Raw genomic sequence first — 19,118 nt, forward strand, 5'->3', positions numbered from 1 at the left:
TCCGTCACTGTATTACCTATGGCCTCAAATTTGGTCGAGTATCCTCCTCTTGAAGTATTTCTCATCAATTCTAACATTCAGAAGGCCACAAGTAAGGCTCGTTCACACTTGTGCATTTGGCTGCGATAGCCGGTGAAATCTACCGTCACCGCTGCAAAGCTGCCCTGTTCACAGCTGCCGACCACCACGTCGCCAGTCGCGGCGTACCTAGATATGGCAAGAAAAGAGCAGATATCGACGTTGTCTACGTACCACAATAGTATGCACGCTAACGCAAGCAAAACACTGGTATTTTGCGGCGCGTTACCACATTTCTCGAATTCCCTCGTTTACTTCTGGGTGTGAAAGCAGAGAAGTGTAGCAGCAGCAGCGGCCTTGCGCGGCAGCAGCATCACCAGTTGTCGAAGATTATGACGCCGAAGTGCGGTCGAATTGAGCTCGCTCCTCGTGACGGTGTCACGCGACGTTCGGCTTCCCAGCTATCAGACGTTCTAGCACTTCAGCCATTAAATCCAAAATTTCTTTCATCGTGCCGGCCTCGTACTGATTGGTGCCACAGACGCAACGATGAGCTCAGCGTAGTGAGGGCTTCGAAAATCGGCACTCTAAATAGAAAAAATAAAGCAAATTTATCACTTATAAGTTTTCTTATAGGAGAGATGAGACGAAGCGAAAGACAGGTGTCCCATTTATGGCCAGTGAACTCACTGAAAAAGGCAGCAACGAGGACGCATTCAGTGCGAAGCGAGGGATCGTGCTTCACAGAACAGAGTGCGAATGGAACTGGCCACCGGGCGAAAGGCTGTGCGAATGCAACTTCCTTTTCGCCGTCCTATTAGCCGGTGGGAATCGGCAGAATTTTTACGGTGACAGAAATCGATCTTGTACCTATCAGGATTTTCGCTGCACATTTTGGAGGAGTCTCTTCCGCGACGACTGCTTTCGCTAATTCTCGCCGGCAAATACCCACGTGTGAACGCGGAATTAATCTACTGTAAGCGTTTAAGTTTTGCCATATTAGTTCAAACATTAATATTGCCACACTGCTCACATTCTGCGAGCGCCGCCATGCGGCTGAATGGCATGGCTGGGATCGTATGGAAGCGAAGAAGACGACATTCCCGCTCGTACGCGCGTTGCTGTTCTTGTTGGCCATTCGAATAAAAACCCCTTTTGTGTCACCCTATATTTTTCGGCGACATTTTGGTGGAGGTGCTGGGTTTCGTGCCATGAACGCTGACCCCAAGGACAATTCTGATGATCATCAGCGCCGCTTGGACACAACACCCGTCCACAAAGCGAGCCGCCGCCTGCGAGGCCTGCAACCTGAGTGTCAGCCACTGACGAAGTCGGTGCGTACCATGACGTCTACTACAGGCAGTCGGACAGGTCAGCCTTACGGCACTGTCCCACCGGTTGTAGTCCTCACACCTCGCTCGCTGCCAACCTTCCACGGCGATCGGTGCGAGGATGTCGAGGACTGGTTGTCCGGCTTTGACCGTGTGGCCAGTTTTAACCAGTGGGACGACGACCGAAAACTACGAAACGTGTATTTCGCGTTCCAAGACTCGACGAAGACATGGTTCTAGAACCATGAGGCATCCTTTCCCAGCTGGGAAGTGTTCCGTCGTGAGTTGCTCGCTACCTTCAGCACCAACGCACGCAGAGAAAACGCCGAAATCGCCCTTCGCTCCAGGTCACAGCAGTAGAACGAAAGCGTGACCATGTTTGTCGAAGATATGGCGCGTCTCTTCAGTCGGGCTGACCCTGTCATGCCCGAGGATACGAAGGTGCGCCACCTCATGCGTGGTGTGAAGGAGCAGCTCTTCGCTGGCCTCATGCGCGACCCTCCAAGAACCGTCGCTGATTTCACCAAAGAAGCCACGGCCATGGAACATTCCTCGCAGGAACGCAGTGTGCAGTACGGTCGTCTGGGCAGTGTTGCGGCCACCAACTATTGTGCGTCACTGCCAGTCGCCGGAGACAAGGCGCTTCTAGAGCTTGTGCGGAGTGTGGTTCGAGGTGAACTGCGCAACCTCCGCTTAGATGCTCCACCTGCCAGTGTTGCAGCTGTAGCCGATGCTGTCCGTCACGGAATTCGGCGAGTGGTCCAGCCACCTCCGGCACCACCGCCGGAGCCGTACATCATGAGCTACAGTGCAGCCCTGCGGAGACCTGCGCCGGTGCCACAGGCATTCCGCCCTGCTACCGAACCAACGCAGGGATACCTTCCCTCCGTCATGCTGCGTGACCCTGTTAGAAAAGCGGACGTGGGGCGCACACCCAACAACCGGCCACTATGCTAGCACTGCGGGGAGCCTGGTCATGTCATCCGCAACTGCCTATACCGGCGGATGGGATTAAGAGGATTTCCACCGAGCGCACCTCGACCACGCTATGGTAAGAGACCACGAAGACATTCAGCAGTACCAGGCAGATCATGTGCTGCCCTCACCGCCTCCACGACGTCAGTCTAGGTCGCTGTCTCCAAGACGGGTTCCCAGTCACGCATCATCCACTGGCCAATTCAGACGCACGTCCCCCCTCCGCGAAAACTGAAGACGGCGGCCTCCGGGGGTAGGACCGCCGCTGCCGCACAGAGTGAACAGCCTCCATGCGACGGTTCTATGCGACGACCCGAACTTCGACGACCCCAGCCGCCGGCCTCAAAGACGATCTCACCGCCGACCGCAACGACGATGCCACCACCGACCCCACCGACGACCGCGTCGACGACCACGCCGATGACCTCACCGACGACCCCATCGACGACGCCACCAAACACCTCACCGACGAATTGTCAAAGAATTGTTTCCGCCGCCGAAATTCTTCTTGCCGCTGATGGCTATGACGTGTCAGCACTCGTGGGTACTGGAGCTGACTTTTCGGTCTTGAGCGGGCACCTAGCCAAGACCCTCAGAAAGGTTCTAACACCTTGGCATGGGCCGCAGATACCACAGCTGGTTGCCATGTGGTGACGCCGGTTGGCGTCTGCACCTGCAGGTGCAACTTTCACTGGCTCCTGGCTCCTTCGCTGTGCTACGAGAGTGTTCCAAAGAACTGATTCTCGGCATGGACTTCCTTAAAGAGTATGGCGCGGTCGTCAGCCTGCATGAGCTATTGTTATCGTTTTCGACACAGCGAGCCGTTGCTACAGACCTCGAGCCACACAGAGCAGCACTACGCATCTCTGACGACCACGCAACGATTCCGCCAGAGCAAGCAATTTTGTCACAATCAAGTGTGATACAAGCTTCGGTACTCGGGCCATTGCCGAAGCGAACATGTCGCTGCTACTGTCTCGGCAAGTTTGCATAGCTCGCGCCCTTGTCGACCTTGTTCACACGCGTACCGAGCTCTTAGTGACCGACGTTAGTAGCGAACCCCAACATTTGACGAAAAACACAGTGATTGCACATTTTGGAGAACTTGGCGAGCGTGCGGTCTAATGTGCCTTATCCACAACGAACCCCGGAACAGCGGAACAGGACACGGCACCGGCCATTACGATCGACGTGAATCCTGATCTTCTGATCACTCAGAAACTCCGCGTGGAAAGCCTTATTGACTCTTTCCGCGACTGCTTTGCGTCAACCTGTAAGGTTCTTCAGACGCCAATAACTAAGCACCGCATTATCGTCGATAGTGACCAGAGACCACTATGTCAGCGTCCTTATCGTGTTTCGTCGAAGGAACGTGATGCCATCCACCGCCAAGTTGCCGAAATGCTCCGCGACGACGTCATACAACCATCGACGAGTCCCTGGGCATCACCTGGTGTTCTCGTCGCAAAGAAAGATGGCAGCATACGGTTCTGCGTGGATTATCGACGTCTGAACAACGTTACCTAAATGGATGTATATCCACTGCCGCGCATTGATGACTCATTAGATCGCCTCCGCCATGCTACCTACTTTTCGTCACTCGACCTGCGTAGCTGTTATTGGCAAATCGAGGTCGATGAACGTGACTGAGAAAAGACCGCCTTCGTTACTCCTTACGGATTGTACGAATTTAACGTGCTTCCTTTCGGCTTGTATTCAGCCCCTGCAACGTTCCAACGTATGATGGACACCGTACTGACTGACCTGAAGTGGCAGTCCTGCCTTGTGTACCTCGACGACGTCGTGATTTTCTCCGACATGTTCGAGGAGTACCTGAAACATTTGCGTGCTGTTTTTGAGGCCATTTGTTCTGCAGGTCTGTCTCTGAAGCCTGAAAAGTGCCACATCGCATTTAGGGAGCTCAAGTTTCTTGGCCATATTGTGAGCGCTCAGGGCGTTAGCCCTGACCCATAAAAGACGGCCGCCGTTGCTGCATTTCCCCAGCCAACAGATAAACGAAGCTTGTGGCGTTTTCTGGGGCGTTGCGCCTAATATCAGAGGTTGGTTGAAAACTTCCCCAAGCTCTCAGAGCCGCTGACTCGCCTGAAAAATGACTCCGAACCCTTCTTCTGGGGCCAGGATCAGGAAACAGCTTTCAAAGAACTTAAGGCCCGCCTCCAATCTACGCTTATCTTTGGCCACTTCAACGAGAAAGCCGCGACGGAAATGGACAGATGCCAGCAATGTTGGCCTAGGTGCGGTGCTTTTGAAGTGGCAAGACGGTGTGGAACGCGTGCTGGCATACGCAAGTCGCACTTTGTCCCGTGACGAAATGAATTATTCCACCACGTGAAAGGATTGTGTCGCTGTTGTGTGGGCAATCACCAATTTCGTACCCTGCCTGTACGGCCATCCGTTTCGAGTCATCAGCGATCATCACTCCTTGTGTTGGCTTGCGAACCACTAAGATCCATCGGGGCGCCTTGCACGGTGGAGCCTTCGGTTGCGAAAGTTCGACGTCACTATCGTGTATAAGTCGGGTCAGCAACATAGCGATGCAGACTGTCTCTCCCGAGCTCCTCTTCCGTGCCCACCAGATGAGCCCGACGACGATCCTGCTTTCCTCGACACTGTCACCACATCCGAGCTTGCCCGCCACCAAAGGGCCGACTGCGAACTGCTTCCTCTAATTGAGTACCTCGAAGGAACCACTCCGTCTCTGCCCAGACTGTTCTCTCGAGGACTTTCATCGTTTTGTTTAATAGATGGAGTCCTCTACAAGGAAAACTACGGCCCGACCGAAACTGCGTATCTCCTCGTTGTCCGAACCGTGTTTCGTCAGGTAGTTCTCGCTGCATGCCACGACGACCTTTCTTCTGGCCACCTTTATTTTTCCAGAACATTGGGACGCCTCCGCCACAGGTACTACTGGCCTCGGCTTGCTGCGGTCGTCCAACGCTACGTTAGAACCTGTCGTGAGTGTCAACGACGGAAGATACCGCCGACAAAACCGGCCGGCCTTCTGAAGCCAATTGATCCACCGCAAATCGCATTTCAGCAATTCGGCATGGAGGAAAAACGCTAAGGTGCCCGTGTGCTGTGCGATGTCAGTGCACGTTAAAGATCCCCAGGTGGTCGAAATTATTCCGGAGCCCTCCACTACGGCACCTCTTCTTCCTTTCTTCTCTCACTTCCTCCTTTATCCCTTCCCTTACGGCGCGGTTCAGGTGTCCAACGATATATGAGACAGATACTGCGCCATTTCTTTTTCCCCCAAAACCAATTATTATTCGGCATGGACTTACTGGGCCCACTCCCAGTGTCCTCCATCGGTAACCGGTATATTGTTGTTGCCACGGACTACCTCAGCCGTTATTGTGAAACCAATGCTCTTCCCCGTGGCACCGCGGCTGAAATTGCACAGTTCTTTGTTCGCCACATTGTGCTTCGCCACGGCGCCCCCGCGGATGTATTAACTGACCGGGGAACCGTGTTTACCTCGGCTCTTATACATGAGGTCCTGCGTCTCAGTGGCACCAGTCATAGAAACACGACTGCTTACCATCCTCAAATGAGTGGTCTGACTGAGAGGCTGAACAAGACCATTGCAGATACGATGTCTATGTATGTCGACGCTGACCATCGCAACTGGGATGGAATACTCCCTTACGTCAAGTTTGCGTACAACACCGCCCTCCAAGAAAAGACGCGCTTCTCTCCCTTCCGTTTGGTGTATGGCCGGGACGCCCTGACTATGCTGGACGCCATGCTGCTCGCAGATTGTGCCCCTTCGTCTGTCACCGGCGCTGACCAATTCATTCGTGATGCAGAAGCCGCTCGCCACCTTGCTAGACAACGGATTCGACACCAGCAGAAAACTGACGCCCGGCGTTACAACCTCCATCACAGCGAGTTGATTTACCAACCCGGCGAGCACGTCTGGGTATGGAGCCCTATACGTTTCGGCAGGCGCTCTGAAAAGCTTCTACGCCGTTACTTCGACCCCTACGAAGTGCTACGTCAACCCAGCGAGGTCAACTGTGAAGTGTTCCCTCAAGGAATCGCCCGCTCTTCTCGGCAGCCCAAGTCTGAAGTCTTCCACGTGGCCCGCATGAAACCGTATTGCGCCCGTTAACCATTGTCGGAGTTCACATTCAGTGCCGCCGCCACACGCAGCTTCGCATTTTCGGTGCCTAAATTCTGTTTTCCCCCTTGCCGGAGGCATCTAGGCGATGCCTCTTGAAAGGAGGGTGGCAATGCCACACTGCTCACATTCTGCGAGCGCCGCCATGGGCCGAACGGCATGGCTGGGCTCGTCTGGAAGCGAAGACGACGACGTTCCCGCTCGGACGCGCGCTGCTGGTGTTCTTGGCGTTCGGATTAAAAGCCCCCTTTCGTGTCGCCCTACGTTTGTCGGCAACAATATTAAGTATTTTCTTAAGGTGATCACGACTAGTTCCAAGCAGCCTTCTTGTCGCGTGGCCTATTTATTCCTTAATAATAATTACAGTTGCAGGTTATCGCCAAGCGCCCACGTGAAGTAGCTTCTCTGCACTGTGTTGTCACCAAGTGAAATACAATCACCGCGAAATGTAGCGGGACGTTCCCTAGCTCTAAGGACCTCCTCAAAAGGACTGCATGCAAAAATATGGTGCTAAAAGGTGCGTTTAGTGACCTAAATTAAATTCTGATTACCGACGTGAACGGAAGTGAGATTATTTGTGAACGGAAGAGGCTTTCCCCACTTTTCGTGTTTATTTGGGCGCGGACGCAACAAATTTCTAAATACGAACAACAATAATCAAAGCATGTTTGCGACAATGAAGTCCACCTGAACAGCACAGTCTAGCAACTTTTGGTCCTTTGTGGAGAATGGTACAGACTTTTATGGAGGCGAAACGCGGGAGGGTTTAGTGGCAGCACTGTCTAAGATAGGAAGAATGATATCAGCATCAGGTTATCGAACGAGCAAGGCGAGCAGATTACAGTAATTGGGTCACGGACTAGGGACACCATATTCTTTTTCCTCAACATCTGCCTGTACTACAATAAATATTTTCGTCGTCATTTCTTTCATCCGCTTACGGAGGTGGTGGTAAAAAGTTGACAAGCTTTTTTAATGCTCAAAAAGATAGATTGAAAGTCCGAAGAAACCGCTACATGACCTGTATCCTAAATCCATGGACCGCACGACGAGGCGCTGTCTCGCGCCCGCTTTACCAGAAACCTTTTGGGACTCTAGTGTGGAGCAGCTGAGGAGGGCAGTCTCCCATGCCTCTCGGGTAGGGGTAGGAGAAGGGGGAAGGTGATGGTTCTGAGTGCATGGTCACATCATGTGAAAGAGATCGCAGATCTTGCCATAGAGCTGGCAACGCCCATCTATGTTGGGATGAACGTGTTTCACTACGGCAGGACAAAGGACAGTTCTTGTCTGCAGGCGCCGCAGAGCCCGCTCCTCCGCCTCTCCCCGGCCCCTTTCAGGGGGCCGGGTAGAGGCGGTGGCTGTCGCAATAATGAATTAAAAAGAACAGCAGAAGCCGTTGACGAGCTTCTGAGCCAGGAGAGCTAGGATGAGGAGCCCAGTGTGTACACGCTCGGGCGGCCGCATCAGCGTCCTCATTGCCTCGTAGACCCTGGTAGCCAGGAGCCCATATTATGTTTGTCTCAGTTGAGTTGGTTTATGGTTGTATGAGTTGGGGCCCGTCGTAGAATTTGGGAGGCAAGAAATGATATTTCTTTTTCCATATAGCGGTCACAGGCCCGGCGAGAGTGTGTGAAAACCGTTCTCGACCTTGAATCCGCGGCAGCGAAAGATATTGCAACTTCCTCAGCTCGCGTTGAAGTTCGGGCCCGAAAGGATAGACTATCGATATTCATTCCCTGATGGACTACGACAGCACTCTAGGTTCTGGCTGATAGCATATGGAAGACAAAAACTACAGTTGGGAAGGCGACCGGGATGGGACAAATTCGATTCATTTCTATGTTTTTCGGCTAATTCATACGGCCTTTGTGTGCTAATCTTCGGCATCGTTAATAATCCAGCCAGTCACCACATTGATTGCGCGAACTCTCTTCAAGTCTCCAAAATAACACTATACCTGTGGAAAGCATGCAGTGGTGCTAACTTTGCTCCGACGTTTCCGACGTGCGATTTTGTTCGATAGTGATTTCATTTAAAAATTAAATTACGAGCATTGCTACGAAACATAGGAAGTTTTATGGAATCCTTAGAAAGTTCATAACACATTCAGATAACAGACAGAAAACACATTCCATGAAAGCGAAGGAAGGACTTGTCATCTCCCAATTTCAGGACAATTTAAAGGTGCATCAAAATATGACGCTCCCGGGCTGCTGGATAGAAGCAAGTGGCTGATAGAGCTTGTGTTTAGATGCAACTGCGGGCACACATTTTCATAACAAAGAATTAGTGTGCACGACAGTTGTGTTCTACGCCAAGAAACGAATGAATTGCAACTTTAATATTTACTTGTGAAAAACTTCAGCATACTTACAGCGAAAAAGGAGTTTCTAGCGCATTCGCTGTGCATGCGTTACTGGCTGTCACTTGTGTTTTTCAGATTACCGTTGGGTGCACAGCAAAATGTGGAGATGTTTGGACAAAGGCACATACAGATGGCGAGCAATGCATTGTGAGTGACAAAGCTGTTTTGTTAAGTTAACACTAAACTAATAGCTGTGATATAGTTTAGACATTTGATATTTAATTTTCATACGCACACGTGCCTCTGAGCGACGTCGCACTGAACACGTCCAATTCGTTATGAACCACTTGAAGTTCTTTAACGTGTAGTGATGTCGCCGATGACGTGGTAAGTTTGGCATTTTACCACTAGCAAAGCGCCGCCGCTGCGCGCAGGACTAAAGCCTTTGAGATTGCTAGTAACAGCATGTTGTAAGAATGATAGGTTTTTTGGGGAATAAGCCGTTTCTTGAGACAACGCGACGGCCAGGACGGTTAGAATTGTGCACTTTCGGGGAGCAGTAAATCCGCCCAGGGACTGGTCTATCCGGCTCATTTGCTTTAAGCATAAACTGAGATATCTTTTGCTATTGAAGAAGGAATTCTGCTGATTGTTAATTTCGGTTCAAAAGCGTCGTATATACTCGCTTGTGAGTTGAATGTAAAAACTTTAATTTTTGAATTGCCGTAAATCTTCTCTGAAGTATAACGCCGCCTTTTTCTGTAGGCTAGATGATTATGTCGGACAACTGAATTTAAAAGTAGATGGCTTGGCGTTCTTTCCACAAAGGGTAGTAATTGACTCCCTTCGGCTTTGATTTTTGTTCTGAATATCATTCCAGAATATCATTTTGAACGGCGGCGGTGTATATATATATAGACGTTTATCTCCATGTTCGTTTGGTGTCCATGATTTGTCGGATATGTCCCGCGCATGTTCATCTCAATATCAGTTTCGCGTGTTTAAAAATATGCAGTCGTAGGTTCGTTGCGAAGTTACCTATAGATCCTGGGGTAATTGAAGCTCTTTGAAATACACCGCTGTAAGGCAGACGGTTAAACATTAAGACAGAAACTTTCGTTCCGAAGGAATAATTCACAACGTTGTCAGTCTTGATGGAAGGGCGGCTGGCAGTAGGCATGCAGAATTTATCAAGTAGTAGTGTATCTTATATTCTAGATGGTGGTAAGGAACAGCGCGCCTGTAATACATCGTCCTGCCTGAGTTTACGTATTGCCCGTACGTTTATTTCTTTCCTGCCACGTTGTTCTAATAATTTTAGCTTAATAATGTCTGCCGGTTTTGAAATTAGAGCAGTGTTCAATTTTGTACGATTGGAGAGTGTTTCCGTGACTGTGCCGTATAATTAGGCTTACAGGACGCAGTGAAATGTGACGCAGCATTAGTTTTCACTCAGTCTCCAGGCCAATGTTAAAGTTGTTATGCCCCGATTGTGTTGTAACTGCAAACTCTTAGGTAGTTTTTTCCGGCTCAGAGTATCGGGTAAGTTGCGCTGCGTGAGATTAATATTTCATACGTTTTTCGAAGTCTTCTTGGACATTTAAAAAAGAGCGTAGGCTTTTGGGCAGCGGGACGTACCTGTGGTGCAAACGATTGATTCAGTCGCCGAGCTGTGTTGGGGCGTAGCGAGCCGCGTTGATGCAGGCTAACACTGTATACACACACCGGGTGTTTCACCTCAGATGATCTGCAGTTTCAACGTGATTGCGTTATAGGCCCCATTGTCCAGAAAATCCGGTGTCGGCTTTGTTGGCGTCGGTGTTCTGAGTGGAAAATCACGCGCATGACTCTGGCAGGTTGTTTCCAGAGAGCAGCCTAGGAGGCAGGTGGGCCATATAGGCCACATAGGTCACGAGACCATGAGGCGTCATCACGACCTACTCACCGGATAGCGGTAAAACTGTCCTCCATGGCAGGTGGCAATTAATTATTGATTGGTTGCTCGGGACGTGCAACCTACGTTGCACAAAGCCCACCGCTTGGTGCACATGCCATTGCAGGGCAGTGGCACATCACTTAACAGCTGCAACGCAGCACCAGGAGAGGTAAGAGAACTCCATGGCATCTATGAATTTGAATGTAAGGAGGGTGTATTAACCCAATACGCTACCGCTACCGCTACCGCACTGTGACGCTACCACGTCATACCCTTAAGGCGGAGCTTAAGTGCCAACTTAAATTTTTAAAATAAGCTTTGGGAGTTACTAGAGCGCTTTTTTCGGCATAGCACTTTTAGAGGTACTGAACATCAGACTAGATTTTGGATGTAGGAACAAATAAACTGGTCAACTATCACTGAAGAGTTAACTTTTCAGTTATTACTGTTAATTTCCTTATTAAATAAGAGACGTTTAGCCGACCTTTAGTAACATCCATGTTAGTTTTCAGAATTTGGACAACGTGGTTTCCCTCTGCGCTGTGACCTAATTTTGGTATTTAGACAAGTTACGTTTAACCACAATGTTTGCTTTTGTCTGCAAGTTTCTCAAAAGGTTCATGTATTTTGGTGCGATCTTACCAGACTGTTGGGCCGTAGCGCCGAGGCTACCTGCGTTTTAGAAATTCTTAGAAATGATACGGATAATAATTTCGTTGGGCACACGCCGCTCATTAAATAAGGAGACTAAGAGTAAGAGTTAAAATTTAACAACTGATTATTAGTAACAAGCCTACTGGTCAGCGCGTGTTAGCTGAATTTTGATGCGCGGCACTGCTGAAAATGCTGTGGCGAAAAGAGTACTGTTTCTAAATGAAAAGACCTGTTTAAAAAAATTCAGAACATCATAGGTGAAACACCCGGTATATCTTTGCTCTGCAGCAGGCTGCGAACCTACATTCGCAAGGGGTATGGCTCGCTTCGGAAAAAACTGGGCACTCGACTAATATGGTTTTAGTTATGGTGCCACGGTGATATTTCCTTCATACGCTGTAAAGCCTACCTGCGAATAACTCTTGACAGCAGGCCTGCGATTGATGATGTTGTCACTGGCTTTTGCGCAATACAAAGCACAGTCGTGTCACGGAACTGAGAACTTCGCCTGTAATGAAAATTTCTGGTTTTAAGAGTGTGGTGTTGGTAGCCCCCTACTTTCTTTGACCACTGCTGAATTCTCATTTAAATTTAAGTCTGCTCTATGTGAAAGCTATGTATTTGCATTTATCTGAATTTTTGTTGTTGTGTAAGACCAACCACACCCAAGAACAGATAGTAAAATTATGAAATGCCATTTCAAAAGGAATTCATTTTAAAACACCTAGACCTGCCCGTACTATTCACTCCGAGCAGAGGTTACAGGGCGAGAGCGCTACCCACAGAAACTCATGTAAGGAATAATTCTGGAATATTTTTTCTCGTCTCGGAGACTATGCGTGGAAGAGGATATTTCTTAACAATTGAAAGTTTTTGAGAACAGTGCGACTAAGAATGGGACATGCTTTCGAAGCTATTGCTTTATAATACGACGCTGAATGTGCGGCATTTCAAAGCTGCTTTTTCAAATGCAGCGATGAATGTATGTTGTTAACCTGGAGATTCCCGAAACGGGCGGATTTTCCTGTATATTTTTTTTTGCCGAATCGCCACAAAAGCAAATATGGCCCTGGTTTCAGCCATGGGCAAGTTAACATTTTCCGATAAGTCTTGGACCAACTGACATGATGAAACTTGCGTATATAAATTCAGGAAAACCCAGTTGGAGTCTGCTGTAACACCAGCTGGAATGCAGTAAATATTCTGGTGTGTACATGTCACAGATTTTAAAACCCGTCTGAATAAAATATTAATTTTGAAATTTTTCTTCGCATAAAATCTCGGAGCCTCGTTCTGGCAGAAAGAAGTATAAGTTAGCAAGGTAGCTTTGATTCTTCACGGCAGAAGCCCTAAAGTCGAAAACGCAAGAAGAATGACCCCGCTTGAGTCATGTAGTCCACAATGCGTCGTTCTCTTTTGCGCTTCATGTTTTCTAAACGTGTAGTGTTTTTAAAACAACTTTCAATTTTTAATCTTTTAACTTTTTACAAGCATTTTGTATTTCACTACTAAAATAATGGGAACTTTGTTGCACGAATGTTGTTGCCGTATGGCTGCAATTGTATCGGGATTATTTTCGGATCATATCGTACATACGCAGCATTTTGACCTTCCGGATTCGGGGACAGTGTGAACGACCTGTATCAGATTTCCAGGGAGGATTGTGAGAGCGTCTGGCAAAATCCTCCGACACCAATTACATAGAGCAAGCATTAATTGACTGGTTGAAAACACCATACTGACCCAAGTCTCTTAGAACATGTGAGTGGCCCCCCAAGACCTGCAGTTCACCAGTTACCGCTCTTGCGTTGACCCTTCCCAGGAGCCAGTGTTAGCGGTCAGGGTCATTGCTGCGCAGAATAGTCTCCCATTGCTCCTCCAACGAGTTTTGAAAGCAAGTAGACAGTCCAAACAATGGCGATGGTTTAGCTCTGGTTAAACCCGGAGTGGCGCGATAACTACAGCTGGCCGGGTGGAACTTGCTCAGTGGAACAGCGAAGTCAGCCTTTCGCCGCTCTGTTTCGCTGGGAGTTCCTTCTTCATCTTTGTCCCACTTGACACAGCGCATGCGCATAACTGTTGCGGCTCGGTTTCGCCGGCGCGCCGCGCCGCCAGCAGCAGCAGCTGTTCCGCACCACGTGGCTTGTCACGTGAACAACCACGTGATCGGCCACGGCGCCGCGCCGCCGTCAGCTGCTCCGCACACGTGACCAACCGCATGACAGCATGACGGCGCAGCCACGGGGTGGCGGCGCCGCCACGCTGAAGGCTACAAATGCTACCGTAATGTAGCTATCGCTACAATATAATCAGTGGTATGGTGCTTTAGGGTAGTTTGTGTGAGGGTAAAACCAAAACCTTTCTGCGAGGAACTAGACTCTTTCGTTATGTGGCTGTAAATATACAGCATAAGTAAGAGGAATACCAGATTATCATGAAAGGCTGCCTTTGCGACCACTTGTGATGGCTGTGGCTGCGAAAGCAGTGTCCTCATTTCTTAATAACAGCTTTTAAAAAAATTGCAAAAAGTTTCCTACATTTGAATTATTGCGAAAGCACGGATTTATGCTACGTAGAAGGCGACGATGAGCCGGCAGTGTAATGGGACGAAGCGCTGGAGTTAGGCCAGCTGTGGACAAACAACGCGCCATTTTATAAAGCTTAAAACAACAAACAGCGGCACAGACAACAGATCGTTTGGTTTGGTTTTGTGGAGTTTAACGTCCCAAAGCAACTCAGGCTATGAGGGACGCTGTTGTGAAGGGGTCTGGAAATTTCGACCACCTGGGGTTCTTTAACGTGCACGGACATCGCACAGTGCACGGGCCTCTAGAATTTCGCTTCCATCGAAATTCGACCGCCGCAGCCGGAATCGAACCAGCGTCTTTCCGGTCAGCAGCCGAGCACCATAATCACTGAGTCACCGCGGCGGCTTACTGATAACAGAAGATATTGCTCGGAGTTGGTACCCATCAGATTAATGATTGCATGCTATTGTTCACTGTCACAGTCATATCTCGCCGCATTATATCTCGCCTCTGTATTCTTCTTCATTTCTACTATCACCAACGCAGGAGACACGAAAAGCTGCAACCCCCGCACAGGACGTCTAGCCGCCTAAGCCATGACCATAGCACCGCACGCATCAACTGTCGCACCTTAGCTCTGAAGTCATCATTTTTTCCGGACGCGATAGCACTATGGAATGGGCTGCCAAATACCATTGCATCACGCACTAACCGCAAATCATTCCGGGATTAACTAAACGACCATTTTACATGAGGGCAAAAAGTTCCTACCATAATCAACTCGGCACTTTGAACAGCTGAGCATTTTTACTTATTTTTACTTTTTTTCTGTGTGATGCCTTTTTCACTATATTTTTCTCTTGTATTAATTGAGAGTTATATATATATATATATATATATATATATATATATATATATATATATATATATATATATATATATATATATATATATATATATATATATATTCTCGTGTTTCAAACCCGTGAATTGTACTTTGCATTGTATACGCGTGACAAGATCATTTAACTGTTACATACTCTTTTTTCGTTTTGTTATTGTTCTCTTTTGTCAATTTATTCTTTCTCTTTTGACCTTGATTTTGCTCCCCTCTTATGTAATGCCTTCGGGCCTTTAAGGGAAAAAATAAATGAAATAAATGAAATGACTTTATTCGGGTAAATATCAGCGACATGTGAGAACAATAAGAGAAAGCAGCCATAATTCCATCTATTAATTTCGTGCATCCTGGTGATTTTTATTACAGAACGTTTCCTACAAAGCTGCCAGTAAGATGAAAGAGGGCATCAAATACTTCTGCCCACTCGGTATATGCGACGGCCCTGTTTGTCAGCCAAGTGGACTTCTGTTGCGATGCTGGAGCCAAGGTTTTCAAAATCTTGGCACACTCCAAGCCCAAATGCTGTAGTTTTCAGAATTCGGAGCAATTCCTCACGGCGAATGGGCTCTTGGCATCTCAGTTCTAAATACATTTTACGAACTTAGCAGTCAGCCATCTCTGGGAGGTCATTGCATTAAAACCATTTGAACTGCTCGAAATTTCACCGAGTGCTAGCAATAAAATAATTACTGCAAATTATCATTTCTTGATAGCCACAAAGTGCACCAAATGTGTAAGACACTGTAGGTTAATAGGGCAATGTTTAACTCTGGAATGGAGAGCAGAGATAACTTTCTTGATTCACCTGTAATGAATAAGAACAGCAGAAATCTACTAGAAAATGCTGTTCTGTATACAACTAAAATCATCCAGGTAAAATTCACGACAAACAAATTAACAGCACATCACTCTAAAGTCATGCTTTCTATTATATTTAAAGTATTCTGCCGTAACACCTGCGCAGCGTTGGTGGTTCACGCCCTGTCGACCGATGAATTCGGTTCGCTTCCTCTGTGCAGTGTGACTCGAAATATTTTAGGTTACAGTTATGGAAATAATTGAAGCTCGGTTTTCTCGTGAATATGTGAAATAAGCCAAATTATTTTTGTATGATAAGATGGCCATTGCGGTGTTCCTTTAAAATGGCTCACGCAGAACGTGGCTAGCCAATAGCGGAACGAGAATGTTTTATTTTTACTCAAATAGATTTAATATCATAACTATGAAATATTCCTGAGGCGGCTCAAGTACAAAACAAATCGTAATACCAATTGGTGACATAGTGAGAATGGAACAATATGCAACCAAACCAAACAGCTCAATAATGCTTTTGCGCTAGCAAGGATATCTATATCTGATGTGTGCCAGTGAAGATTTCGTTGCGGTATTCTTGGAAGTGCACTTGTGGGGACTGGAGTTTCGGGTGCCCGAAAAATCAGCGGGACTTCCACCACGTCTTAGAGCGTCCACTCGATGAGGATAGCTCTAGCAGTAGTAGACATTCTAGTAGAAGTAGTAGGTTCTAGTGGTAAGAGAACGAGTACTGCGCAGAGATTTTGCGCAAGCTATTATTGGGACAAGGCTCTGAATGCACGCGCATTGTGCCATTGACGGAATAGTCTAAACAGCTAAATTCTAAATATTGAACAACAGAATGGCGTCATATCCGTGTTTTCTCTCAGAGATTCGGTGAGACCTTCTCATCTTAGAATTTTATTATTTGCGCTATGGGTAATAATTAAAACTACGGTTGTAGGCCAACGAGTTGAACCTGCACCGTTTTTGGAGATTTTTGATGAGCACGAGGTGTTATCTTTTCCGGCATTGGTTTGGGGCGCTTGGATAAGAAGCTTCACTTTATGTGCTCCCTCATTGTGAATGTCCTCTGAAGGTGACTTAGAGTGTTACAGATAAATAACAGCCTTTATATCGCCATAAGCACAACTACTTCATGAAACGGTAGTGGTGCTGGGCGGGACTACACAATGCACTCCATGCAGCGTTCTCTAACCGGAAGCCGCGACTTTAGGCCTGAGTTTCTATATTTGCCGGTGCACGACACAAGCCGCCGACTCAATAGCTTATCGCCCAGCGTCACTCACCACCAGGATCCATGGCAGCGACCACTAAATGCTTCGTGGAATGCGCAAATTCACACACTAATGTAAGCTTCAAAATCAGGAGGTCATGGATATATCCTACATGGACAACTTTTAAGTAGACGAATCGCTGGGGCATTATAGATGAATGGAAACGTTGAATCAGTTTGTCTACGTGACTAAGTTTACTTACCGTGCACTTTAGTCTGTAGGGTGGAGAACGACCGTCGTTCGAGAACCGGTAGAGGTTCCTTGCGTAGTGTCGGGTTGAATTCCACTCGCACCTCCCAGAGAGCAACAGCTGCGCTGTATTCCGAGAACTGGCTGAACCTACACTCAAGAGCGCGTGACACAGAAAACATGACACTCTCATTCACACGAGCTGATCCCACTACGAAGGAAGAAAAATATGCACCACCTCATGCTTGGCCTTCAAGAAAAACTTTTAGCCAGATTTGCTCATATATTATATCAGTAATAATAATGATATTGTTAATATTGTCCATGATACGAAATACATCATCTGTGCTGATCCCACCACGCTCGTTTCATTCTCAACATGCCTCAGACTTAATAAGAACCGGTAATAATGTAGAAAAACCACACGCCTGGTCCATCAAAAACAAAAGTCGTATTATTCCAAGCCTGAAACGAAAACGGCACAGCCAGCAGACATCACACTTGTTATGGCTAACATTGAACTAGTGAATTCAGTCAGTAGCTTAGAAATCATTTTTGACCATGTAATGTCATGGAACAGCCACACTATCACTTGTTAGTACATTATCTGCAGGTCGTTGGACTATTCCCTTAGGTATCTCCCCGTAACGTAAAATTACTGTTATAACTCTCTCTTTATGAGCCATCTGAAATCCTGCTGCCTTGTCTGGGGTACTACACCTTCCCCAAGTACAGGTCGACTACTTGTCCCTAAGAAAATGTTTCTCCGCGAGTTATGTGATGTGCCATGGGATTCCGCTAGTGAACATTTGTTCCAAGAGCTGAACAAATTATATTTAATTACCAAACGCCATGTCCGGAGTACTGGTATGTTGCGCTCCGCAGACTAATTATGGTAAGCAACTGATTGCTTATACTCTACCTGCTATGCTTTACACATTGACCTCAGAAAATATTGATATTTTACTTGTTGCGTTCTCCATTCTGTACAGTTATTTCGGCCGCTAATTTTAATCTTGTGGCTATTGTGCTGGTTAGTCATAAGTGTTACTCTATAATCGCTATGTTTAATCCTTGTGATATGTACATCTTTTGTGATTTATTTGAGTGTGTTTTTTGCCTATGTTGCCCATTTTGTGATATTATATCACCAATGTAGCTTACAAAATTAAACTGTTTTGTTTGCAGTCTCGTTCTCTTTTCCATTTTCATATGTATGCTTTTTATCATTGTTTTCAAAGCATTGTCAGGCCGCTAAGCTGGTGCTGCCAATAAGCGGGTTTCAGAACTTGTCAATCTGCTTCTGCAGGTTTTTTTCTCAAACCTGTTCGTTCTCAAATATATATTGCTAACGAAAAAAAAAGCACTTACTTTCTTACTTGCCCACTGAAGTAAGTCACAGTGTTCCTGATGTATTCAAATAATATGTAGAAAATCGGGCGTTTATGATCGCCAAGTGCCAGAAATTCGATTTTTGATGTACTCCCGTGCTTTGGCAATGATTAGGCCACGTTAGTATCACACACCCGCTGCATGGTGTGCGACGAGCTCAAGAGACTGTACTGCGCGCTGCTTTTGTCCATGGCATCCGGGAGAACGTACAACTGTCACAACGCGCACTGTCTGTGTGCACTCCCAAACACTCTTAGAGCGTGTTGGGGTAGCTCTTGCGGTCCACTAGGTGATGTCCTTCATTCAGTGCGACAACAGCCAGAAACGAGCTACCAGATTACATAAGGAGATGGTTGTTTGGTGCCCAGCTTTCACCGGTCGGAGCCAGAGAATTTTTTAGTCAGTGGCTCAGAAACAAAACATAATTGATATAGCAGAGAGACGGTGCAAAAAAATTTCTGCCCACTCGTCAAAAAAATGCAAAATCATATCCGAAAGAATGTAACACATGTATTAATAGCAGAGAGACTACAGTACTAAAAGAAACAACAATGTACGACTACACGACAGAGACAGCCACAAGAAACACATTTTTTTCTCGAGAACTGCGTTATTTCATTTACCGGGTTATCACGATCAGGATTGTCGATTTAGC

At 47.3% G+C, this 19,118-nt stretch overlaps 1 protein-coding gene across 4 annotated transcripts in view; it reads left to right on the forward strand.

Annotated features, from left to right (window-relative positions):
• The window catches only part of LOC144121764 (uncharacterized), a 39,960-nt gene extending 24,412 nt beyond the window's left edge, over nucleotides 1-15,548 (forward strand). For 3 of the 4 annotated variants that reach the window (XR_013312689.1, XR_013312688.1, XM_077655136.1), the window contains 2 exons: nucleotides 8,909-8,980; nucleotides 15,159-15,548. Coding sequence is in view for 2 of the 4 variants with exons in the window: in XM_077655136.1 (XP_077511262.1) it covers nucleotides 8,909-8,980; nucleotides 15,159-15,320 (234 nt within the window). In the remaining 2 variants the exon portion in view is untranslated. Of the gene's footprint in view, nucleotides 1-8,908; nucleotides 8,981-14,437; nucleotides 14,643-15,158 lie in introns of those variants that run through there. The other variant, XM_077655137.1, reaches the window with a different exon arrangement.
• The last annotated feature ends 3,570 nt before the right edge of the window (nucleotides 15,549-19,118 follow it).

Source organism: Amblyomma americanum, chromosome 2 (assembly GCF_052857255.1).
Source record: "Amblyomma americanum isolate KBUSLIRL-KWMA chromosome 2, ASM5285725v1, whole genome shotgun sequence".
In the NCBI taxonomy this organism is placed as follows: Eukaryota; Metazoa; Arthropoda; class Arachnida; order Ixodida; family Ixodidae; genus Amblyomma; species Amblyomma americanum.